The sequence below is a fragment of the Pseudophryne corroboree genome, chromosome 11 (assembly GCF_028390025.1).
Source record: "Pseudophryne corroboree isolate aPseCor3 chromosome 11, aPseCor3.hap2, whole genome shotgun sequence".
Classification (NCBI taxonomy): Eukaryota; Metazoa; Chordata; class Amphibia; order Anura; family Myobatrachidae; genus Pseudophryne; species Pseudophryne corroboree.
The window spans coordinates 83382296-83408139 of record NC_086454.1 but is presented as its reverse complement, the minus strand read 5'-3'; the positions used below and the strand labels follow the sequence as shown (position 1 = coordinate 83408139).

At 47.1% G+C, this 25844-nt stretch overlaps 1 protein-coding gene across 1 annotated transcript in view; it reads left to right on the top strand.

The window, feature by feature from the left end:
* CSTF3 (cleavage stimulation factor subunit 3) overlaps nucleotides 1–25844 on the top strand; it is a 163359-nt gene that overhangs the window by 109434 nt on the left and 28081 nt on the right. The window contains exons 8-18 of the mRNA XM_063944484.1: nucleotides 6575–6701; nucleotides 6790–6867; nucleotides 7579–7741; nucleotides 8353–8462; nucleotides 15893–16009; nucleotides 16256–16330; nucleotides 22316–22459; nucleotides 23725–23827; nucleotides 24066–24135; nucleotides 24939–25134; nucleotides 25447–25600. Coding sequence (XP_063800554.1) covers nucleotides 6575–6701; nucleotides 6790–6867; nucleotides 7579–7741; nucleotides 8353–8462; nucleotides 15893–16009; nucleotides 16256–16330; nucleotides 22316–22459; nucleotides 23725–23827; nucleotides 24066–24135; nucleotides 24939–25134; nucleotides 25447–25600 — 1337 coding nt within the window. The remainder of the gene's footprint in view (nucleotides 1–6574; nucleotides 6702–6789; nucleotides 6868–7578; nucleotides 7742–8352; nucleotides 8463–15892; nucleotides 16010–16255; nucleotides 16331–22315; nucleotides 22460–23724; nucleotides 23828–24065; nucleotides 24136–24938; nucleotides 25135–25446; nucleotides 25601–25844) is intronic.

Sequence of the window (25844 nt, the reverse complement as noted above, 5' to 3'; positions counted from 1 at the left end):
ACGCTTTGCTTCTGGTACTCAGTGTTGTGTGCGTGTTGGCTGTCATTATTCGTCCATTGTAGCCACCTTAATAACTTCCCCACTGAGTGGTTGATAATACGTTCCTGTAAGACATACTTATTTCAGTTTAGGATAAGAGGGGCAATAGAGGCACCTTGTCAAACCATGGTTTATAAGGCTGTAATGTTAGAACTGGAACAAATAGAAGGGCATATGTGTCCATATAACGAGCTTTTTTTCACCCACCTGAAACAGTCTTCCCTATAATGCACTGCCTTCATGAACACATTATGCAGTGAACTGCAAAGCATTTTACAAATTAGATATGGAACGTTGTAATAACCCCATGATTCCCATCACTCACACCAAAATCGCACAGTCTCTCTGTTATAAATATGCCTTCCACATCTGTATTAGACCTGTCGCTCGTAGCAAAGCCTGAGGTGGCGATTGAGAAAGAGGTCCGCTTTAAAAGCATCACATTTTTAAATTTTTATAATTAAAGGGCTGTCTATTAAATGTTACTGTTCCCATGTATTTTTTTTGTTTATACAGTGGTGCTAGTATTTGCAGATTACAAACGGCAAGCAAAATTTAAAGTGTCTTTCCTTTTTATATAGTTGGGAAAATAATAATTACTAGTGATTAGTAGTTTTCTCTATCGTCCTAAGTGGATGCTGGGGTTCCTGAAAGGACCATGGGGAATAGCGGCTCCGCAGGAGACAGGGCACAAAAAAGTAAAGCTTTACTAGGTCAGGTGGTGTGCACTGGCTCCTCCCCCTATGACCCTCCTCCAGACTCCAGTTAGATTTTGTGCCCGAACGAGAAGGGTGCAATCTAGGTGGCTCTCCTAAAGAGCTGCTTAGAGAAAGTTTAGTTTAGGTTTTTTTCTTTACAGTGAGTCCTGCTGGCAACAGGATCACTGCAACGTGGGACTTAGGGGGAAAGTAGTAAACTCACCTGCATGCAGAGTGGATTTGCTGCTTGGCTACTGGACACCATTAGCTCCAGAGGGATCGAACACAGGCCCAGCCGTGGAGTCCGGTCCCGGAGCCGCGCCGCCGACCCCCTTGCAGATGCTGAAGCGTGAAGAGGTCCGGAAACCGGCGGCTGAAGACTCCTCAGTCTTCATAAGGTAGCGCACAGCACTGCAGCTGTGCGCCATTTTCCTCTCAGCACACTTCACTGGGCAGTCACTGAGGGTGCAGAGCGCTGGGGGGGGGCGCTCTGAGAGGCAAATATAAACCTTATACAAGGCTAAAAATACCTCACATATAGCCCATAGGGGCTATATGGAGATATTTAACCCCTGCCTGACTGGAAAAATAGCGGGAGAAGAACCCGCCGAAAAAAGGGGCGGGGCCTATCTCCTCAGCACACGGCGCCATTTTCTGTCACAGCTCCGCTGGTCAGAACGGCTCCCAGGTCTCTCCCCTGCACTGCACTACAGAAACAGGGTAAAACAGAGAGGGGGGGCACATTAATGGCTATATATATATATATATTAAAGCAGCTATAAGGGAGCACTTAATATAAGGATATCCCTTGTATATATAGCGCTTTGTGGTGTGTGCTGGCAGACTCTCCCTCTGTCTCCCCAAAAGGGCTAGTGGGTCCTGTCTTCATTAGAGCATTCCCTGTGAGTTTGCGGTGTGTGTCGGTACGTGGTGTCGACATGTATGAGGACGATATTGGTGTGGAGGCGGAGCAATTGCCAAATATGCAGATGTCACCCCCCAGGGGGTCGACACCAGAATGGATGCCTTTATTTGTGGAATTACGTGATGGTTTATCTTCCCTTAAACAGTCAGTTGAGGACATGAGGCGGCCGGACAATCAATTAATGCCTGTCCAGGCGCCTCAAACACCGTCAGGGGCTGTAAAACGCCCTTTGCCTCAGTCGGTCGACACAGACCCAGACACGGGCACTGATTCCAGTGACGACGGTAGAAATTCAAACGTATTTTCCAGTAGGGCCACACGTTATATGATTTTGGCAATGAAGGAGACGTTACATTTAGCTGATACTACAGATACCGTAAAACAGGGTATTATGTATGGTGTGAAAAAACTACAAACAGTTTTTCCTGAATCAGAAGAATTAAATGACGTGTGTGATGAAGCGTGGGTTGCTCCTGATAAAAAGTTGATAATTTCAAAAAAGTTATTGGCATTATACCCTTTCCCGCCAGAGGTTAGGGCGCGCTGGGAAACACCCCCTAAGGTGGACAAGGCGCTCACACGCTTATCCAAACAAGTGGCGTCACCCTCTCCTGAGACGGCCGCACTTAAGGATCCATCAGATAGAAAGATGGAAGTTATTCAAAAGAATATATACACACATGCAGGTGTTATACTACGACCAGCTATAGCAACTGCCTGGATGTGCAGTGCTGGAGTAGTTTGGTCAGAATCCCTGATTGAAAATATTGATACCCTAGATAGGGACAATGTTTTACTGTCGTTAGAACAAATAAAGGATGCATTTATCTATATGTGTGATGCACAGAGGGATATTTGCACACTGGCATCTCGGGTGAGTGCTATGTCCATTTCAGCCAGAAGAGCCTTATGGACACGACAGTGGACAGGCGATGCGGATTCAAAACGTCACATGGAGGTTTTGCCGTATAAAGGGGAGGAGTTATTTGGAGTTGGTCTATCAGACTTGGTGGCCACGGCTACTGCCGGGAAATCCACTTTTTTACCTCAAGTCACTCCCCAACAGAGAAAGGCACCGACCTTTCAACCGCAGCCTTTTCGCTCCTACAAAAATAAGAGAGCAAAGGGCTTGTCGTACCTGCCACGAGGCAGAGGAAGAGGGAAGAGACACCAACAGGCAGCTCCTTCCCAGGAACAGAAGCCCTCCCCGGCTCCTGCAAAAACCTCAGCATGACGCTGGGGCCTCTCAAGCGGACTCGGGGACAGTGGGGGGCCGTCTCAAAAATTACAGCGCGCAGTGGGCTCACTCGCAGGTAGACCCCTGGATCCTGCAGATAATATCTCAGGGGTACAGGTTGGAATTAGAGACGGATCCTCCTCATCGTTTCCTGAAGTCTGCCTTACCAACCGTCTCTTCCGAAAGGGAGAGGGTGTTGGAAGCCATTCACAAGCTGTACGCTCAGCAGGTGATAGTCAAAGTACCCCTATTACAACAAGGAAAGGGGTATTATTCCACTCTATTTGTGGTACCGAAGCCGGATGGCTCGGTAAGGCCTATTTTAAATCTGAAGTCCTTGAACCTCTACATAAAAAAGTTCAAGTTCAAGATGGAGTCACTCAGAGCAGTGATAGCGAACCTGGAAGAAGGGGACTTTATGGTATCCTTGGACATCAAGGATGCGTATCTACACGTTCCGATTTACCCCGCACACCAGGGGTACCTCAGGTTCATTGTTCAAAACTGTCACTATCAGTTTCAGACGCTGCCGTTCGGATTGTCCACGGCGCCTCGGGTCTTTACCAAGGTAATGGCCGAGATGATGATTCTTCTTCGAAGAAAAGGCGTATTAGTTATCCCATACTTGGACGATCTCCTAATAAGGGCAAGGTCCAGAGAACAGCTGGAGACAGCTTTAGCACTATCTCAAGAGGTGCTAAGACAACACGGGTGGATTCTGAATATTCCAAAATCCCATTTAATCCCGACAACTCGTCTGCTGTTCCTAGGAATGATTCTGGACACGGTTCAGAAAAAGGTTTTCCTTCCAGAGGAAAAAGCCAAGGAGTTATCCGATCTGGTCAGGAACCTCCTAAAACCAGGAAAAGTGTCAGTACATCAATGCACAAGAGTCCTGGGAAAAATGGTGGCTTCTTACGAAGCAATTCCATTCGGCAGATTCCATGCAAGAATATTCCAAAGGGATCTGTTGGACAAATGGTCAGGGTCGCATCTGCAGATGCACCTGCGAATAACCCTGTCACCAAAGACAAGGGTGTCACTTCTGTGGTGGTTGCAGAAGGCTCACCTATTAGAAGGCCGCAGATTCGGCATTCAGGATTGGATCCTGGTGACCACGGACGCCAGCCTGAGAGGCTGGGGAGCAGTCACACAAGGAAGAAACTTCCAGGGAGTATGGACGAGTCTGGAAAAGTCTCTTCACATAAACATTCTGGAACTAAGAGCAATCTACAATGCTCTAAGCCAGGCGGAACTTCTCCTGCAAGGAAAGCCGGTGTTGATTCAGTCGGACAACATCACGGCGGTCGCCCATGTAAACAGGCAGGGCGGCACAAGAAGCAGGAGTGCAATGGCAGAAGCTGCCAAGATTCTTCGCTGGGCGGAGAATCACGTGATAGCACTGTCAGCAGTGTTCATCCCGGGCGTGGACAACTGGGAAGCAGACTTCCTCAGCAGACACGATCTTCATCCGGGAGAGTGGGGTCTACATCCAGAAGTCTTCAACATGTTAATAGACCGTTGGGAAAGACCAATTGTAGACATGATGGCGTCTCGCCTCAACAAGAAACTGGACAAATATTGCGCCAGGTCAAGAGATCCACAGGCAATAGCTGTGGACGCACTGGTAACTCCTTGGGTGTACCAGTCAGTGTATGTGTTTCCTCCTCTGCCGCTCATACCAAAGGTATTGAAGATCATACGGCAAAGAAGAGTAAGAACAATACTAGTGGTTCCGGATTGGCCGAGAAGGACTTGGTATCCGGAACTTCAAGAGATGCTCACGGACGAACCGTGGCCTCTACCTCTGAGAAGGGACCTGCTACAGCAGGGTCCCTGTCTTTTTCAAGACTTACCGCGGCTGCGTTTGACGGCATGGCGGTTGAACGCCAGATCCTAAAAGGGAAAGGCATTCCAGAAGAAGTCATTCCTACCTTGATTAAGGCACGGAAGGAAGTCACCGTGAAACATTATCACCGCATTTGGCGAAAATATGTAGCGTGGTGCGAGGATCGGAGGGTTCCGACGGAGGAATTCCAACTGGGTCGTTTCCTACATTTCCTGCAATCAGGATTATCTATGGGTCTCAAATTGGGATCCATTAAGGTTCAAATTTCGGCCCTGTCAATATTCTTCCAAAAAGAATTGGCCTCTGTCCCTGAGGTCCAGACCTTTGTCAAGGGAGTACTGCATATACAGCCTCCTGTGGTGCCTCCGGTGGCACCGTGGGATCTAAATGTAGTTTTAGATTTCCTCAAATCCCATTGGTTTGAACCATTGAAAAAGGTGGATTTGAAATATCTCACATTGAAAGTGACTATGTTACTAGCCCTGGCCTCTGCCAGGAGAGTATCTGAATTGGCGGCTTTATCTTATAAAAGTCCTTATCTAATCTTCCATTCGGATAGGGCAGAACTGCGGACTCGTCCGCATTTTCTCCCTAAAGTGGTATCAGCATTTCATCTGAACCAACCTATTGTGGTGCCTGCGGCCACTAGCGACTTGGAGGACTCCAAGTTGTTGGACGTTGTCAGAGCCTTAAAAATATACATTGCATGGACGGCTGGAGTCAGAAAATCTGACTCGCTGTTTATATTGTATGCACCCAACAAGTTGGGCGCACCTGCTTCTAAGCAGTCGATTGCTCGTTGGATTTGTAACACAATTCAACTTGCACATTCTGTGGCAGGCCTGCCACAGCCTAAAACTGTAAAAGCCCACTCCACAAGGAAGGTGGGCTCATCTTGGGCGGCTGCCCGAGGGGTCTCGGCATTACAACTCTGCCGAGCAGCTACGTGGTCGGGGGAGAACACGTTTGTAAAATTTTACAAATTTGATACCCTGGCAAAGGAGGACCTGGAGTTCTCTCATTCGGTGCTGCAGAGTCATCCGCACTCTCCCGCCCGTTTGGGAGCTTTGGTATAATCCCCATGGTCCTTTCAGGAACCCCAGCATCCACTTAGGACGATAGAGAAAATAAGAATTTACTTACCGATAATTCTATTTCTCGGAGTCCGTAGTGGATGCTGGGCGCCCATCCCAAGTGCGGATTATCTGCAATACTTGTACATAGTTATTGTTAACTAATTCGGGTTATTGTTAAGGAGCCATCTTTAAGAGGCCCTTTCTGTTGTCATACTGTTAACTGGGTTTAGATCACAAGTTGTACGGTGTGATTGGTGTGGCTGGTATGAGTCTTACCCGGGATTCAAAATGCCTCCCTTATTGTGTATGCTCGTCCGGGCACAGTACCTAACTGGAGTCTGGAGGAGGGTCATAGGGGGAGGAGCCAGTGCACACCACCTGACCTAGTAAAGCTTTACTTTTTTGTGCCCTGTCTCCTGCGGAGCCGCTATTCCCCATGGTCCTTTCAGGAACCCCAGCATCCACTACGGACTCCGAGAAATAGAATTATCGGTAAGTAAATTCTTATTATTTGTGGTATTTACAGCTCTATAGCTGGAAAAATAGAAGGTACGGTATTTTAACTCTGGAAAAAAAAGTCACAACTTTGTATATCTCCTATTAGTCTGTGGATATACAAATGATAGGAGCAAGTTACATTTTAGCCACACTTGCTCTTTCATATAATATTGGCTGCCCGCTCTGTAGGATCACACACTGGATAATACATTTGGATACACAGTCATGTGCATTTGGTTTCTTGGCGATTAGGGAAGCTGTGGGATCTTATGCGGAGAACCAAAGGATCACCGCCGTCCGCAGGGTCTACCAGCGAGGTTGTGTCAATCCCATGATTAACATTGAACAGCTCTGGAGAGATTACAACAAGTATGAAGAGGTAATTTGTACGCCCTTAATTCTGAGTCATAGGCATCACTGTATGTCTGGACACCCAGCATGTGTAACACACGTGTTTTTATCCTCAGGGTATTAACATTCACCTTGCAAAGAAAATGATAGAAGATCGAAGTAGAGATTATATGAATGCCAGGAGAGTAGCAAAGGTAAGTGTCGCTGCATTTTTACTTTCTCCTCGTGGTCAGTAGTCAGACCTGCTGCTTTCAAGTATATTTATATTGCAGACCTGCCTGTAATGATATGTGTTTAGCTTCAGCAGACTGTACAGAGCTACATGCAGTGGTTTGACCTCCTGTACCTTAGCAACATACTGTATGGTATTTAGGGGTCTATTTACTAAGCCATGTAGAGAGAGAAAGTGGATGGAGGTAAAGTACCAGCCAATCAGCTCCTAACTGCTATATTTCAGGCTGTGTTTAAAAAATTACACTCGGGAGCTGGTTAGTTGGATCTTTTATTTCTACACTCTTTATCTCTTTCCAAGACTTAGTAAATAGACCTCTACGGGGGACGTTTACTAAGCTGTGATAGGTGCGGAGCAGTGAGCCAGTGGAGAAGTTGCCCATGGCAACCAATCAGCACTGAAGTAACATCTATATTTTGCATACTATAAAATGATAGAGCTGCTGATTGGTTGCTGGGGCAATTTCTCCACTGGCTCACTTCTCCGCTCTTATCACTGCTTAGTAAATGTCCCCCTTATTAGTCTGTAGTTATCACATATGGGAGGCAGCTTGCCCATCTCTAAACAATCACACCGCAATGCCTCTGAGATATACTTCAGTCATTGTTTGTTTTCACTAGACATGTATCTGGATTACATATTCTATAATGAGGATTTTTCTGACTGTTCTAAGGAATATGAGACTGTGATGAAAGGACTGGATCGGAACGCTCCCTCCGTGCCGCCGCAGAATACACCGCAGGAGGCTCAGCAGGTGGAGATGTGGAAGAAATATATACAGTGGGAGAAGAGTAATCCTCTCCGAACTGAAGACCAGACCCTCATAACAAAACGAGGTATAGTACACTTGGGGACCCGGAAGTGTTATGAGCTTATGGGGCAACTTTGAAGAATTAAGATCCTGCCACCAGGTCCTCTGATGTCACTTATTTTGCTTTACTACTTGCTGTCTTATGTATCTCCGAGATGGAGCATTTTATTCAGAGCTCAGTGTGCGTGAGTCTACAGTACGTTGTCTTCCACACTGCATTGCAGGAATAGAGGAAGCCAGAATGGGGACGGGTACTCTCGGCCAATTGCCTGTATTCTCCCGAGCATTCAGATGGCATTATGGTCACTCCCGGGCCATCATCTTCTCTTATGTCACAGTTTCTTGTTGTATCAGCTGAATATAACCTGTCCAGCAATGGCACCAACAGATAAACATCTTTTCTTTGATTTCTATATAATGCACAAGGTATTCTAAATAAAACAAAAAGACTAACATCATAGGGCCTAGTGATGGATCTGCTTAAAATTCTCTCATGGAATAGGCTGCTCTGCTAAACAGGTTTACTTTGAGAACCATAGCTTTTCATCCCTCTGTGAATATCAGGCTGCTCTCTCTGGTGCATTGTCTGTTCTGTGCACATGTTCCGCATTCAGTAACCAGTGTGTTCTCTTTCAGTCATGTTCGCTTACGAACAGTGTCTGCTGGTGCTGGGACATCATCCGGACATCTGGTACGAAGCTGCCCAATACCTGGAGCAGTCCAGCAAGCTGCTCGCTGAGAAAGGGGTATGTCTGTTTATCACAGCAGCTATGACAGTCCATTGCTTTATAAGATTGCAGTGTATCCAACACAAGACTGACTGCGTCTCAGTGACTGATGTACTGTAACAAATCAGATGACTGCAGCCCAATGCAGGATGTTGTGATGTTCCTGCGAAATGTACAGATTTGTCCTCATACATTGTTGCTGTAGTCACGCAGAACAGCCCCTCTCGGTGCGCCAGGTCCTGTTAAACCCTGCAAGCACTGCATCTTAGTCGCAGTGAAGTACAACTAGGACACACCTGGGAGACTGTGATGATTAATTTGATTTGCAGCACTTGTGTATCTCTGAGCGACTCTGAATCTGTATATGAAGTGCAATGATGCAGCAGCTGTGGCTTTTTTACATGCCAAGGTCTGTTGTGCTCCGCATACAGGCACACACACATACAAATTACCTGGGCCCGGGCTGCTGGAGTGGCCCCGTGGGAGGGGTTGGCTGAGTCCACTAACAGCCCAAGACACCTCCTCCCCCTTCCCTGTGCTGTGGCCGGCTGATGGCGGCGCCATTTTCCCGGTGATATCTTCAGGAAGATAGCGCTGCACATAGAAAGCAAAGACTCCTAGCACTTTGCCAGAGTCTTTGCTCTCTAGTGGCCACAGGGAAGATGGTGCTGGCTGGGGAGGGACCCACTTCCAGATTAAGAAAGGCAGGAAGTGGGTGTCCCCCTGATGACCCTCTGCGTTAAATAGGTGCCCCCCTTGTGGAGCATGCGGTGCCGCTCTGCGGCCTCGCAATTATTTCATTTTCTCTAACGTCCTAGTGGATGCTGGGGACTCCGAAAGGACCATGGGGATTAGCGGCTCCGCAGGAGACAGGGCACAAAAATAAAGCTTTAGGATCAGGTGGTGTGCACTGGCTCCTCCCCCTATGACCCTCCTCCAAGCCTCAGTTAGGTTTTTGTGCCCGTCCGAGCAGGGTGCAATCTAGGTGGCTCTCCTAAAGAGCTGCTTAGAAAAAGTTTTTAGGTTTTTTATTTTACAGTGAGTCCTGCTGGCAACAGGCTCACTGCAACGAGGGACTTAGGGGAGAAGAAGTGAACTCACCTGCGTGCAGGATGGATTGGCTTCTTAGGCTACTGGACACCATTAGCTCCAGAGGGATCGAACACAGGCCCAGCCATGGAGTCCGGTCCCGGAGCCGCGCCGCCGACCCCCTTGCAGATGCCGAAAAGTGAAGAGGTCCAGAAACCGGCGGCAGAAGACTTTTCAGTCTTCATGAGGTAGCGCACAGCACTGCAGCTGTGCGCCATTGTTGTCACACACTTCACACCAGCGGTCACGGAGGGTGCAGGGCGCTGCGGGGGGCGCCCTGGGCAGCAATGAAATACCTATACTGGCTAAAAGATACATCACATATAGCCCCTGGGGCTATATGGATGTATTTAACCCCTGCCAGGTCTCAGAAAAACGGGAGAAGAAGCCCGCCGAAAAGGGGGCGGGGCCTATTCTCCTCAGCACACAGCGCCATTTTCCCTCACAGAAATGCTGGTGGGAAGGCTCCCAGGCTCTCCCCTGCACTGCACTACAGAAACAGGGTTAAAACAGAGAGGGGGGGCACTTATTTGGCGATATGATTATATATATTAAGATGCTATAAGGGAAAAACACTTTTATAAAGGTTGTCCCTGTATAATTATAGCGTTTTGGTGTGTGCTGGCAAACTCTCCCTCTGTCTCTCCAAAGGGCTAGTGGGGTCCTGTCCTCTATCAGAGCATTCCCTGTGTGTGTGCTGTGTGTCGGTACGTGTGTGTCGACATGTATGAGGACGATGTTGGTGAGGAGGCGGAGCAATTGCCTGTAATGGTGATGTCACTCTCTAGGGAGTCGACACCGGAATGGATGGCTTATTTAAGGAATTACGTGATAATGTCAACACGCTGCAAGGTCGGTTGACGACATGAGACGGCCGGCAAACCAATTAGTACCTGTCCAGGCGTCTCAAACACCGTCAGGGGCGTTAAAACGTCCTTTTACCTCAGTCGGTCGACACAGACACGGACACTGACTCCAGTGTCGACGGTGAAGAAACAAACGTATTTTCCTTTAGGGCCACACGTTACTTGTTAAGGGCAATGAAGGAGGTGTTACATATTTCTGATACTACAAGTACCACAAAAAAGGGTATTATGTGGAGTGTAAAAAAACTACCTGTAGTTTTTCCTGAATCAGATAAATTAAATGAAGTGTGTGATGATGCGTGGGTTTCCCCCGATAGAAAATTATTGGCGGTATACCCTTTCCCGCCAGAAGTTAGGGCGCGTTGGGAAACACCCCTTAGGGTGGATAAAGCGCTCACACGCTTATCAAAACAAGTGGCGGTACCGTCTCCAGATAGGGCCGCCCTCAAGGAGCCAGCTGATAGGAGGCTGGAAAATATCCTAAAAAGTATATACACACATACTGGTGTTATACTGCGACCAGCGATCGCCTCAGCCTGGATGTGCAGCGCTGGGGTGGCTTGGTCGGATTCCCTGACTGAAAATATTGATACCCTTGACAGGGACAGTATTTTATTGACTATAGAGCATTTAAAGGATGCATTTCTATATATGCGAGATGCACAGAGGGATATTTGCACTCTGGCATCAAGAGTAAGTGCGATGTCCATTTCTGCCAGAAGGGGGTTATGGACGCGACAGTGGTCAGGTGATGCGGATTCCAAACGGCATATGGAAGTATTGCCGTATAAAGGGGAGGAGTTATTTGGGGTCGGTCTATCGGACCTGGTGGCCACGGCAACGGCTGGGAAATCCACCTTTTTACCCCAAGTCACCTCGCAGCAGAAAAAGATACCGTCTTTTCAGGCTCAGTCCTTTCGTCCCCATAAGGGCAAGCGGGCAAAAGGCCACTCATATCTGCCCCGGGGCAGAGGAAGGGGAAAAAGACTGCAGCAGACAGCCTCTTCCCAGGAACAGAAGCCCTCCCCCGCTTCTGCCAAGTCCTCAGCATGACGCTGGGGCCTTACAAGCGGACTCAGGCACGGTGGGGGCCCGTCTCAAGAATTTCAGAGCGCAGTGGGCTCACTCGCAAGTGGACCCCTGGATCCTGCAGGTAGTATCTCAGGGGTACAAATTGGAATTCGAGACGTCTCCCCCTCGCCGGTTCCTGAAGTCTGCTTTACCAACGTCTCTCCCCGACAGGGAGGCGGTATTGGAAGCCATTCACAAGCTGTATTCCCAGCAAGTGATAATCAAGGTACCCCTCCTTCACCAGGGAAAGGGGTATTATTCCACGCTGTTTGTGGTACCGAAGCCGGACGGCTCGGTGAGACCCATTTTAAATCTGAAATCCTTGAACACTTACATAAAAAGGTTCAAGTTCAAGATGGAGTCACTCAGAGCAGTGATAGCGAACCTGGAAGAAGGGGACTATATGGTGTCTCTGGACATCAAGGATGCTTACCTCCATGTCCCAATTTGCCCTTCTCACCAAGGGTACCTCAGGTTTGTGGTACAAAACATTCCAAAATCGCAGCTGATTCCGACGACACGTCTGCTGTTCCTAGGAATGATTCTGGACACAGTACAGAAAAAGGTGTTACTCCCGGAAGAGAAAGCCAGGGAGTTATCCGACCTAGTCAGGAACCTCCTAAGACCAGGCCAAGTGTCAGTACATTAATGCACAAGGGTCCTGGGAAAGATGGTGGCTTCTTACGAAGCGATTCCATTCGGCAGATTCCACGCAAGAACTTTTCAGTGGGATCTGCTGGACAAATGGTCCGGATCGCATCTTCAAATGCATCAGCGGATAACCCTGTCTCCAAGAACAAGGGTGTCTCTCCTGTGGTGGTTACAGAGTGCTCATCTCCTAGAGGGCCGCAGATTCGGCATTCAGGATTGGGTCCCGGTGACCACGGATGCCAGCCTGAGAGGCTGGGGAGCAGTCACACAGGGAAGAAATTTCCAGGGCTTGTGGTCAAGCATGGAAACGTCACTTCACATAAATATCCTGGAACTAAGGGCCATTTACAATGCCCTAAGTCAGGCGAGACCTCTGCTTCAGGGTCAGCCGGTGTTGATCCAGTCGGACAACATCGGCAGTCGCCCACGTAAACAGACAGGGCGGCACAAGAAGCAGGAGGGCAATGACGGAAGTGGCAAGGATTCTTCGCTGGACGGAAAAACATGTGATAGCACTGTCAGCAGTGTTCATTCCGGGAGTGGACAACTGGGAAGCAGACTTCCTCAGCAGGCACGATCTTCACCCGGGGGAGTGGGGACTTCACCCAGAAGTCTTCCACATGATTGTGAACCGTTGGGAAAAACCAAAGGTGGACATGATGGCGTCCCGCCTCAACAAAAAACTGGACAGGTATTGCGCCAGGTCAAGGGACCCTCAGGCAATAGCTGTGGACGCTCTGGTAACACCGTGGGTGTACCAGTCAGTGTATGTGTTCCCTCCTCTTCCTCTCATACCAAAAGTACTGAGAATCATAAGAAGGAGAGGAGTAAAGACTATACTCGTGGCTCCGGATTGGCCAAGAAGGACTTGGTACCCGGAAATTCAAGAGATGCTCACGGAAGACCCGTGGCCTCTACCTCGTAAGAAAGGACCTGCTCCAGCAGGGACCATGTCTGTTCCAAGACTTACCGCGGCTGCGTTTGACGGCATGGCGGTTGAACGCCGGATCCTGAAGGAAAAAGGCATTCCGGATGAAGTCATCCCTACCCTGATCAAAGCCAGGAAGGATGTGACCGTACAACATTATCACCGTATTTGGCGAAAATATGTTGCGTGGTGCGAGGCCAGGAAGGCCCCTACAGAGGAATTTCAACTGGGTCGATTCCTGCATTTCCTGCAAACAGGACTGTCTATGGGCCTCAAATTAGGGTCCATTAAGGTTCAAATTTCGGCCCTGTCAATATTCTTCCAAAAAGAACTAGCTTCTGTTCCTGAAGTTCAGACGTTTGTCAAGGGAGTACTGCATATACAGCCTCCTTTTGTGCCTCCAGTGGCACCTTGGGATCTCAATGTAGTGTTAGGATTCCTAAAATCACATTGGTTTGAACCACTCACCACTGTGGACTTAAAATATCTCACATGGAAAGTGGTAATGCTGTTAGCCCTGGCTTCAGCCAGGCGTGTTTCAGAATTGGCGGCTTTATCCTATAAAAGCCCTTACCTAATTTTTCATACGGACAGGGCAGAATTGAGGACTCGTCCTCAATTTCTCCCTAAGGTGGTTTCAGCTTTTCACTTAAACCAGCCTATTGTGGTGCCTGCGGCTACTAGGGACTTGGAGGATTCCAAGTTGCTGGACGTAGTCAGGGCCCTGAAAATATATGTTTCCAGGACGGCTGGAGTCAGAAAATCTGACTCGCTGTTTATCCTGTATGCACCCAACAAGCTGGGTGCTCCTGCTTCTAAGCAGACGATTGCTCGTTGGATTTGTAGTACAATTCAGCTTGCACATTCTGTGGCAGGCCTGCCACAGCCAAAATCTGTAAAAGCCCATTCCACACGGAAAGTGGGCTCATCTTGGGCGGCTGCCCGAGGGGTCTCGGCTTTACAACTTTGCCGAGCAGCTACTTGGTCAGGGGCAAACACGTTTGCTAAATTCTACAAATTTGATACCCTGGCTGAGGAGGACCTGGAGTTCTCTTATTCGGTGCTGCAGAGTCATCCGCACTCTCCCGCCCGTTTGGGAGCTTTGGTATAATCCCCATGGTCCTTTCGGAGTCCCCAGCATCCACTAGGACGTTAGAGAAAATAAGAATTTACTTACCGATAATTCTATTTCTCATAGTCCGTAGTGGATGCTGGGCGCCCATCCCAAGTGCGGATTGTCTGCATTACTTGTACATAGTTATTGTTACAAAAATCGGGTTATTGTTGTTGTGAGCCATCTTTTCAGAGGCTCCTTCTGTTATCATGCTGTTAACTGGGTTCAGATCACAAGTTGTACGGTGTGATTGGTGTGGCTGGTATGAGTCTTACCCGGGATTCAAAATCCTTCCTTATTGTGTACGCTCGTCCGGGCACAGTATCCTAACTGAGGCTTGGAGGAGGGTCATAGGGGGAGGAGCCAGTGCACACCAGGTAGTCCTAAAGCTTTTTACTTTTGTGCCCAGTCTCCTGCGGAGCCGCTATTCCCCATGGTCCTTTCGGAGTCCCCAGCATCCACTACGGACTATGAGAAATAGAATTATCGGTAAGTAAATTCTTATTTTTAAAATACTTTTATATTATAAAGGGCATAGTAATGCCCACTTTATTAAGCCCCGCCCCTTTACCGCGGCATGGCGTGGCTCTCAACAGCCCTGAGTATAAGTGAAGGGTAAGTCCAGATCACATCTCCCAAGATGCTGATAGCAGGTTACATACGACTGGATCTAAATAGTTTTATTGTGCATGAGATCCATTATAACCTCCCGTATCTGTCTCACAGAATATAAAATAAACAATTTTAAATATGTTAAATGTTATAATAAAGTTGAAAAAGTGAACATTTTCTTCATCCCCTCCCCATCTTATCAGATGTGTCCTTCAAACACTTGTGAAATTGTGTGCATGTCACCAATAGTACCTCTCCTCCCACCCCCACCCCAAATAATACCACCCCCCTATTATTGGTCTTCCTAATCCCAGGGCTACTTTCTCCCAAACTATGAATTCATGTACACAGCTGTGATATACCAAATAGACACATCTTGGACCTACAATTCTGTCAGTGACCCTGGGACCTGTAAGTGTGTAGGAGAACTATTCCATTACATTTTAGCGTGAATATTTTTTGGTTTTTATTGCAAAATGTGTGTCAAATTGTCGGAACAACATAACGGTAATGTCGGCGCTGGCGGCTGTGTGCGGCCAAACGGAGCAACACTTGAATTACTACATTAAGGCCGTCCAGTGGCCACTGGTGCGCAAAATATTTGAATTCCCCCCCATAGAGGTGAGGAGCAGCATTAGCCTTTATTATATAGGCTATAGTGTACATTTATTCTAAAGCGCTATAAAAACAAGCCCCATAAAGATTTTACTTGCCTGTGCTTCTTTAAAATCGTCTCCTCACAAAATATGAAGTTTGGTCTACTGAATATCATGCGGTCTTGGAATGTTTTAAGTTATAATGTGAAGTCTGCTACTCTTCTCTTTGATCTTAAGGGACACTCAGTGGGACAGATGTATTAAGCCTGGAGAAGTGATAACTGGGAGTGGATAATGCACCAGCCAATCATTACAGGTTTTGAAAAATGATAGTAGCTGATTGGCTGGTGCATTTTCACCTTCCACTTATCACTGCTTTATCACTTCTCCAGGCTTAATGCATCTGCTCCAGGGACTGTGCCATGTTTATGAGCCAATAAAACAAGAGTTAGGTAGAATTTGTGTTACTGGTTCTAGAATTGTAACCTTTTTTGTTTTCATGGAAATATGATGTGTTACAGGACATGAACAATGCAAAGCTATTCAGCGACGAAGCTGCAAATATTTATGAACGTGCAATTAGTACCTTGCTGAAGAAGAATATGCTGCTATATTTCGCCTACGCTGACTATGAAGAGGTTTGTGTCAGACACACAATGACTCTAGAAATAAGCCTTTCACCCCCTCATTGGGCCTTCTGACTCACCCTATTCTGCCCCTTTGTAGGGCTCACACAGACCATATACCCTTCTTATGTAGCCTTTACTTTATCATTGGATTCTTTCATTTCCTTAGCAGCCCCCAAAGTTATTTTCACATATTGTGGCATTTGTCAGCATGTTCATAAATCTTTGTTGTGTCATGAAATTCTCTTCTCTTTGTAGAGCCGCATGAAGTATGAAAAGACGCACAGTATATATAATAGGCTCCTCACTATAGAAGATATTGATCCCACCTTGGTAAGGTTCATCGGCCTATGTTTCATTATGATCATTAGGAAATTGTAAATCAGGGGTCTGTAATCTTGCACAGATGGGCCCCATATTATGGATGTTACTTTGGTTCCAGTTTACAATTTTCTCTAGCATCCATAAGGGATATTGGGGACACATTAGTACGATGGGTATAGACAGGGTCCAAAGGAGCCAGTGCACTTTAAATTTCTTCCTCTGGGTGTGCTGACTCCTCCCCTCTATGCCCCCTTCCACAGGCAGTTTAGAAAAAAGTGCCCTCAGGAGAGGTTGCTCCAGAGTTTTCTTCAGTTTTAGTTAAAAACTTTAATTATTTTCGGTATGCCGTTTGGGCAACAGCATACCTGCGCCGTGGGAGTTAGGGGAGAAGGGGGGGGGGGGGGGGGGACGCGGTCACTGGTCACTGGCCTTGCGTGGTGTCAGCCGCTTCCCCGCTGCAGGACCACTGTCCTGAGAGGTTGTTTGTTCAGCGGGGCACTGCGCAATATCTGTCGCAATCGCAGCACGCCGCACACCCCTAACCTAAGCCTGAAAGTGACAACTGTGGTGAGTACAGACCGGGGGTCCCGCTAGGGGGGTCCCCAGGTTCATTGTGCGACTGACACGCAGGGGAGGCATACGGGACCTTCCTGGGGGGGGGACCCGCTATAGCCCCATGTGAAAACTGGCTAGCGGTGGCTTAACCTAACACGTGTGACGATTTAAGCATTTTTGGGAAACTTTGCGATGGGGGGAGCGGAGCTGGGACATGCTGGATCACTGCTACAGGGTGTAACTCAGGGGGAGAGCCGCTATTGTGCACATTCCTACATCCTGTTAGGGAAGATAGATATGTAAATACAGTGTTTCACTGAGTTACAGCTAGCAGCTTCACTGAGGCTATATAACTTGGGGTGTGCTGGCGCCTTCTCTCTGTCTCCTCTCACATACAGTGAAGCAGGCTTGCATTATATTGTCTGTATTGTATGTATATGTTGGTGTATTACTTTCATCATGGTAAAACACAAGTTATGCAGTGTGTGTAACACCAGATTCTCCCGACTTTCTTTTGGCTCCATTTCTTGTGAACAATGTAGTCAGTCCTTACAAAACATTGAGGAGAATGTGGGGGAGGGTCAAGAGCCTCCCTGGTTCGGTGCCATCAAAACTATGATGTCTCCTATGTCCTCTCAGCTCACTGCAAATGCCCATAAAACGCAAGATTTGCTGCAGGCTGTTGCAAATTTAGCTGCTAGGGCTGATGTTCCCCATTCCCCCCTCTCTGCTGCAGGTCCTCAAAAACTTGCATTACTTGCGTTGCTATCAGACTCTGATGAGGATATACAGGAGGATGGGGACGATGTGGACTTGTAAGTGGGGACTCCACTCCTACACAGCGTATTGAACCCTTCATTCTGGCTATACGGGATGTGTTAAAACTCCCTCTAGAGGTCACTGCAACACAGCAGTTGTTTTTCCTCACACAGAACAAACTTGAGTGTCACATTCCCAGATTCTAAAGAATTAGATGACTTATTAAGTTAGGCTGGAAAAATCCAGATAAGAAGTATCAGGTGTCAAAACGTTTTTTGCATACTTGCCCTTTTGCCCCTGAAGGCAGAAAATTCTGGGAAGAATCCCCGGCTGTAGACGTCTGTCTCTCGCCTCTCTAAGAAGGGGGTATTCCCTGCTCCGGACTTTTACCATGAAGGACCCCGGGTATAGGAAAATTGAGACCACTCTGAAATCTATCTACACAGCTGCAGGTATATCTCAAAGACCGGTCATAGCAGGTTGCTGGATTACACATGCTATCCATACGTGGGCTACTCAAATTCAGGAGGGTCTTTCTGAGGATATGACCCTGGTTACTATGGTGACTCTTCTAAAACACATTCAGGATGCGGCACGCATGCTCTTTGACTCGCTCAAAGAGATTGTCAATATTAATGCTAGGACTACTGCTATGGCAGTGTGAGCACGCAGGGCCTTGTGGTTGCGTCAGTGGATTGCGGACGCAGAATCCAAGCGCAATGTGGAAACCCTTCCCTTTACATGGGAACGGCTCTTCGGGGGTGAATTGGACGCGTGGATCTCTAAGGCCATGTTTCTTCCCTCAGGGGCCCTGCCAGCTAGACGTATTTATCTGTGACCTTCTACTCAGTCCTTTCGGTCCACCAGATTTCGATCTAGGGCCAGAGGGGCCTCCAACGCAGCTAGAGGCACCAGAGGTAAGCCTAAGAAACCAGCTGTTGCCAGCTCTCAGGAACAGGGCACCAGTTCAGCTTCCACTAAAGCCTCAGCATGACGGTGCCCGCCCACCCCGAGGGGATCTCAAGATGGGAGCTCAGTTGCGTCACTTCAGCCACATCTGGGAAAGTTCCTGCCAGGATTCCTAGGTAAGGGACCTCGTCTCCCAAGGATACAAGCTGGAGTTCAACGGTGCTCCTCCGCACCGATTTTTCAAATCAAGCGTACCAGCTTTGGAGGATACGCGTGTTACGCTGCTGCTGGCCATCAACAAGCTGGTTCAGTCCCGGGTCATTGTTCTAGTACCACTGCAACAACAAGAACAGGGTTACTACTCCAATCTGTAGTGCCAAAACTGGACGGGTCAGTAAGAACCCATTTTGAAACTGAAGTCCTTGAACCCTTACCTGAAGGTTTTCAAGTTCAAGATGGAATCTTTGAGAGCAGTGATTGCAGGCCTAGAAGAAGTGGAATTCCTGATATCCCTGGATATCAAGGACGCCTATCTCCATATCCCGATTTGGCCTCCTCATCAGGCTTATCTGAAGTTTGCCCTGCTGAACGATCACTACCAGTTCCAGGCGTTACCCTTCGGCCTGTCTACGGCTCAGAGGGTGTTCACGAAGGTGATGGCGGAAATGACGTTCCGGGTCCAGGGGGTCAATGTGGTCCCTTACCTGGACGATCTCCTGATAAAAGTGAGTTCCAGGGAGCTTCTATTGCTCCATATAGATCGCACTATCCAACTTCTGTCACACCATGGGTGGATCCTCAATCTACAGAAGTCCCACATGGATCCATCTCAGTGACTCCTGTTTCTGGGAATGCTACTGGATACTGTAGCACAGAAAGTGTTTCCTCCCAGAGGACAAAGCGAGAGCACTCCCGGAAATGGTTCGCATGGTTCTCTGACCTGCTCGAGTAGCCATTCATCTTTGCATAAAATTGTTGGGGAAGATGGTAGCCTCATACGAGGCGATCCAGTATGGAAGGTTCCATGCCAGACCTTTTCAGTTGGATATCCTGAACAAGTGGTCCGGTTGACATCATCTGATGCTCCGGATGATACAACGATCACCCCAGGCCAGGATTTCACTCCTGTGGTGGCTACAGTCTTCCAATCTCCTGGAAGGTCGGCGCTTCGGGCTTCAGGATTGGATCCTCCTCATGACAGATGCAAGTCTGAGATGATGGGGAGCTGTCACCCAAGGGGTGCAGTTCCAGGGCAGGTGGTCTGCCCAAGAGGCCCTACTTTCGATCAACATTTTGGAATTTCGGGCTATTAACAATGCTCTGATTCACGCCTCCCCTCTGCTAAGGGATCATGCGATCCAGGTACAGTCTGACAACGCTACAGCTGTGGCGTGCATCAATCGACAAGGAGGGACTAAAAGCAGGGTCTGCATGCGAGAGGTGTCAAGGATTCTCCTGTAGGCGGAAAGAAATGCACGAGCACTGTCCGCAATCTTCATTCCGGGTGTGGACAACTGGGAAGTGGACTTCCTGAGTCGTAACGATCTTCACCCAGGAGAGTGGCGACTTCAGGTGTTTCAACAGATCATCGACAGGTGGGGATGCCCACAGATAGACATAATGGCGTCTCGCCTCAACAAGAAACTTTGCTGTTATTGTTCGCAAACCAGAGTGGATGCACTGACATCGCCTTGGCCTTACGGGCTGGTCTATCTATTTCCTCCGATTCCGTTGATCCCGCGGGTGCTCAAGAGGATTAGACATCAAGGAGTGCAGGCAATCTTGATTGTCCCGGAGACCTTGGTACGCGGATCTTCTGGGCATGTCCGTAGACAACCCTTGGCCTCTACCAATAAGAAGGGATCTTCTTCAGCAAGGACTGTTGGTCTACCCGGACTTTCGGTGGCATGGAAGTTGAGCAGAACATCCTAGCTCACAAGGGACTTTCCAAGAAGGTCATTGCCACCATGGTGCAAGCCAGAAAGCCTGTGACGTCAAGACACTATCATCATATCTGGAGGAGATATGTTTCCTGGTGCGAGGAGCGCACATATCAGCCTGCGGAGTTACACTTGGGGAGGTTCCTCTGTTTCCTGCAGACTGGTGTAGATAAAGGCTTATGGCCAGGTTCCCTAAAAGTCCAGATTTCAGCTCTTTCAATCTTCTTCCAAAAGAAGTTTGCTGTGTTGCCTGAAGTTCAGACCTTCTTGCAAGGGGTGCTTCACATACAACCTCTGTTTGTGCTGCCCACGGCACCTTGGGATTTGGATGTGGTGTTGACATTTCTACAGTCCTCCTGGTTTGAACCTCTGATGACTGTAGAAGACAAGTAACTCACGTGGAAGGCGGTGATGTTGCTGGCCCTAGCTTCTGCTAGACGTGTCTCAGAATTGGGGGCCTTATCGTGTAAAAGTCCCTACTTGGTTTTTCACGAGGAAAGAGTGGAGCTCAGGACTAGGCAGCAGTTCCTGCCGAAGGTCATCTCTGCTTCAACCTATTGGGTTCCCAGATGCTGTGCGAGCCTTGAAGATCTATGTCAAGAGGACGGCTCAGATCAGAAAGACTGATTCCTTGTTCATGCTATATGACGCACAGAAAAAGGGTTGTCCTGCTTCAAAGCAGACCATTGCTCATTGGCTTAGGCTCACTATTCAGAAGGCCTATGTGTCGGCAGCCTTACCTGTTCCACAGTCTCTGAAGGCCCACTCTACAAGATCAGTGGGGTCTTCCTGGGCGGCTGCCTGTGGAGTCTCGGCCCTGCAACTGTGCCGAGCTGCTACCAGGTCGGGGAAGAATACCTTTGTGAAGTTCTACAAGTTTGATACCCTGGCCAAAGAGGATACCCATTTTGGGCAGCCGGTGTTGCAGATGTCTCTGCACGTTCCCACCCTTCTCTCAAGTATGTCCTTTCTCCTTCGGGCACTGTTTTACCTGTAACTGCCTGTGGGAGGGGGCATAGAGGGGAGGAGCCAGCACACCCAGTGAAGAAATTTAAAGTGCACCGGCTCCTTTGGACCCCATCTATACCCCATCGTACTAATGTGTCCCCAATATCCCTTATGGACTACGAGAAAAGGATTTACCTGTAGGTATTAAAATCCTAAACTTCACTGTTACAAATTTGTAAAATGTGGTAATAAAATATTCAGAATAGGAGATATGTACAAATAATAGCTTTAAAATACAGATCATAGATTCAGTATGATTCACCGGCGGACGGTATGCTGGCTGTCCATATTCTGACAGCGGCATCCCACCCGCCAGATTTCTGGCAGCGGGGAGAGCGCAGAGAGTTCCCTTGCGGGCTCAGTGGGTCGCTATGCTCGCCACAGGATCTGTTCCGCTTCTATGGGTGTCGTGGACACCCATGAGTGGGAATAGTCCAGTTGCGCTGGGATTCCGGTTGGCGGCATTGTCAGCTGGCGGGATTCCAGCTTCGCTATCCTGACCGGCGGGATCCCTACAGCCGGTAAATTGACCTTATCCCATCATAATATGTGTATTAGTTTGTAGCACAAAATAGAATCGCAACGGGAAAGGGACCTCCTATAATTTGTATAGTGACACTTTGAAAACTGTGAAAAACAAGGGGATGACCCCCAAAGTAATGTTATTCAACACTGAGGAGCATGTGCAAAAAATGTTTCATACGTCTACAGAGCTAAACAAAATGTTTATCGGTTTCTGACCGGAAATCCAAATTGTCTGTAAATGTCACGTTATTTAATAACCACTCTACAGCTTACTGTGTATCGTGTATCTGTTACCCAGGTTTATATCCAGTACATGAAATTTGCGAGGCGGGCAGAGGGCATCAAGTCTGGGAGAATGATTTTCAAGAAAGCCAGGGAAGATCTTAGGACCCGCCATCATGTCTACGTCACAGCGGCCTTAATGGAGTATTATTGCAGCAAGGTCAGAAACTGACACATGTACTGTGGTCTATATGCTTACCCTTATGAAACACATATGTTGTTGTCTGTTTGGATTTATAACCAATAAAAGAAGAATATTTTGTAATTCTGCATAATGTCTCCTTCCTCTGTAGATTGTTTTCAGAGAGAGAACATTATTTGTAATGCCTCTGTGGCCTCATCCTTTAGTGGAGCATAAAACGCCTTGGGTCCCTCTAACCTTCAAATGGGCCCTCATACCCTTAATCTCATTAATAATTTTAAATAACATATCAGCCGGCATTATAAACAAGCTTCGTCTATAATAACAAATCTGGCAATAGAGCAAGAAGAGGCTTGGACGCCTCTTGTGTACATCACTGCTAATAGATATCGGTGACAGCAGCACCATCTTCAGGTTTTCTGTGGAATTGCTGCTCTCTGTTCATGTTCACCTTTCCCTCAAACCAAACTTAAACACTAAATGATCCAATAGGATAAAACAGAATATAGAAGGCTGTGCATACGTCCTAACATATCTAAATCGGGACGCTGCTCAGAAAGGGGGTATACCCCTGCCATGTTAGGGAGCATGACAAGTATTTCAAAGTGCTAGGCCTTCATTGAAAACCTCTCCCCTACTCTAAAGTCACCGCTCAATATCCAAGGACACTAGGGCCATCTTGCTCTGGTAGCCATGGCAGTGACGTGCCTCCTAAATCATTGCGAATAAGGACAAAAGTATCAACTCTGGAAATGGGGACATATGGGAGTTTCTCTGTCATCCATAGGGTACACTGGGATGCTGGCTTACAGTGGGGTATAGACGGGGTCTTTGGAGCCGGATGTGCTTTCAATTTTTCTGTGTGTGGCTGGCTCCTCCCCTCTGTCTTTTCCATCAGCCCAGTTTAGAAAAAAGCGCAATGATTTTCCTATACCACAAAGACAGCATGTCTGCTGTTGTACCATACTCCTTATGTGTATTTCTTCCTGAAATAAGTGGCTTCCTGCAGGATCTAATAGTTGTCTTTCAGCGAGGGAATCTGCACATAGGAACTTGCTTTTACCATAATCCATTGTATTAAAAACCTGTATTTCATGAAACCTTGAAGGGTGCTAGTGGCTTTTTAATAAAACCAGAATTGCGTTATAGTTACAGGGTCATTTAATGTACTGATAAAATACAGTTGGTATTGTTTTTTAAATATTACGCAGATTTTGCTTTTCTTTGTTCATCGGAATTGAGAGGTCACAGTTTTAAGCCTGAACCAATGACTCCTTTTGCAGGACACATCGGTAGCCTTCAAGATTTTTGAGTTAGGACTGAAGAAATACGGGGATATCCCAGAATATGTTCTTGCTTATATTGATTATTTATCTCACCTCAATGGTAAGTTATAGGTACATTTGTAATAGTTGCATGTCGTGGACCTGGTTACCAGTAACATTAAAGACCAAGTACTTGAAAATAATAAATCAAAAAAACTAAGAGAAATGTATAATTAGGTGCAAAGGAATTTTTTTTTTTAAGTATGTTTGTCACTTTATATTTTATTACTGTTTTGTTTATTAGTGTTGTATATTGTTTATACCAAGTTGCACTCATAATTGTTTTTCTCTCTTTGCAGAGGACAATAACACTAGGGTATTATTTGAACGAGTTTTAACATCAGGGAGTCTGCCCCCTGAGAAATCTGGGTATGTACTTAATATAACGAATATACCTATTGGGGGTCATTCCGAGTTGTTCGCTCGCAAGCTGCTTTTAGCAGCTTTGCACACGCTAACCCGCCGCCTACTGGGAGTGAATCTTAGCTTATCAAAATTGCGAACAAAAGATTCGCAATATTGCGAAAATACTTCTCTGTGCAGTTTCTGAGTAGCTCGAGACTTACTCTGCCAGTGCGATCAGTTCAGTGCTTGTCGTTCCTGGTTTGACGTCACAAACACACCCAGCGTTCGCCCAGACACTCCTCCGTTTCTCCAGCCACTCCCGCGTTTTTCCCAGAAACGGTAGCGTTTTTTCAAACACTCCCATAAAACGGCCAGTTTCCGCCCAGAAATACCCACTTCCTGTCAATCACATTACGATTACCAGAACGAAGAAAAAACCTTGTAATGCCGTGAGTAAAATACCTAACTGCATAGCAAATTTACTTGGCGCAGTCGCACTGCGGACATTGCGCATGCGCATTAGCGACTAATCGCTCCGTTGCGAGAAAAAAATACAGAGCGAACAACTCGGAATGACCCCCATTATGTTTTCTTTTGCTCATGATGTATCTGGCTCATTTCCTAATGTCATGTTATATGGGGGACACTAACTAGTGCTTTGTGTATAATATGATATTGTAGATGATCATCACTGAACAGTGTATGATTTAGTTGAATATTGGGTAGGCAGGATCATGTATTATGGCATTGGGAGACTTTATACTTGTACATGCAATGTATGTTACACACCTAAAAGCAAAAAAAAAATCCTTATTTGGTTCTTGTAGTGAAATTTGGGCGCGATTTTTGGCGTTTGAAAGTAATATTGGTGATTTAGCCAGTATTCTGAAAGTGGAAAAACGTAGATATACTGCATTCAAGGAAGAGTACGAGGGGAAAGAGACAGCACTGCTGGTGGATCGCTACAAGTTTATGGATCTCTACCCCTGCTCTGCAAGTGAACTCAAAGCTTTGGGATATAAAGTAGGTGTTAGACGGCACTACAGCCTTTCTCTATTAATTAACATGCGTTCTTACTGCATCTGGCTCCATTATTCTGCAAAACACCTTTGTTTCCCCTCATCCTTTTCGTGTCTCTGTCACACTCTTCCCCCTCTTTCTACCTTCATTTATACCACTTTCTATACAGTCTCTCTCCACCCCTCTCCCTTTTCACTTCTTTCTTCGTCCCTCTTTCTTTCTCTTCCACTATCTTTCTCTCTTTCCCTCACACTCTTCCGATTTAAGCTTCTCTCTTTCTCACTATGTAATTGTAATTTCAACTTATTTTTCCAGGATGTCTCCCGTTCCAAATTAACATCTTTGCTCCCAGACCCTGTGGTTACTCCTTCAATAACTCCATCCTCAAAGGATGAGGCTGATAGAAAACCTGAGTACCCCAAACCAGACACCAGCCAGATGATCCCTTTCCAGCCAAGACATCTAGCTCGTAAGTCATTCTAAAGGTCCTGACACAGTAGTCATGGGAAGAAGCTGGTAGAGAAAATTAACTGTATATATAAAAGCCATTGTAACCTATTGACATTCATTAATCTCCTATATGGAGAGAGCAATTTATTAGGATCGGTGCCATAAGCCAGTGCTACAGTGTTTGTATGATTTGATAAATGTAGATCAATATGTCGGACAGTGACAGATCTGTGGGTCCTAGTGGAAGGCTTGTGGTAAATACT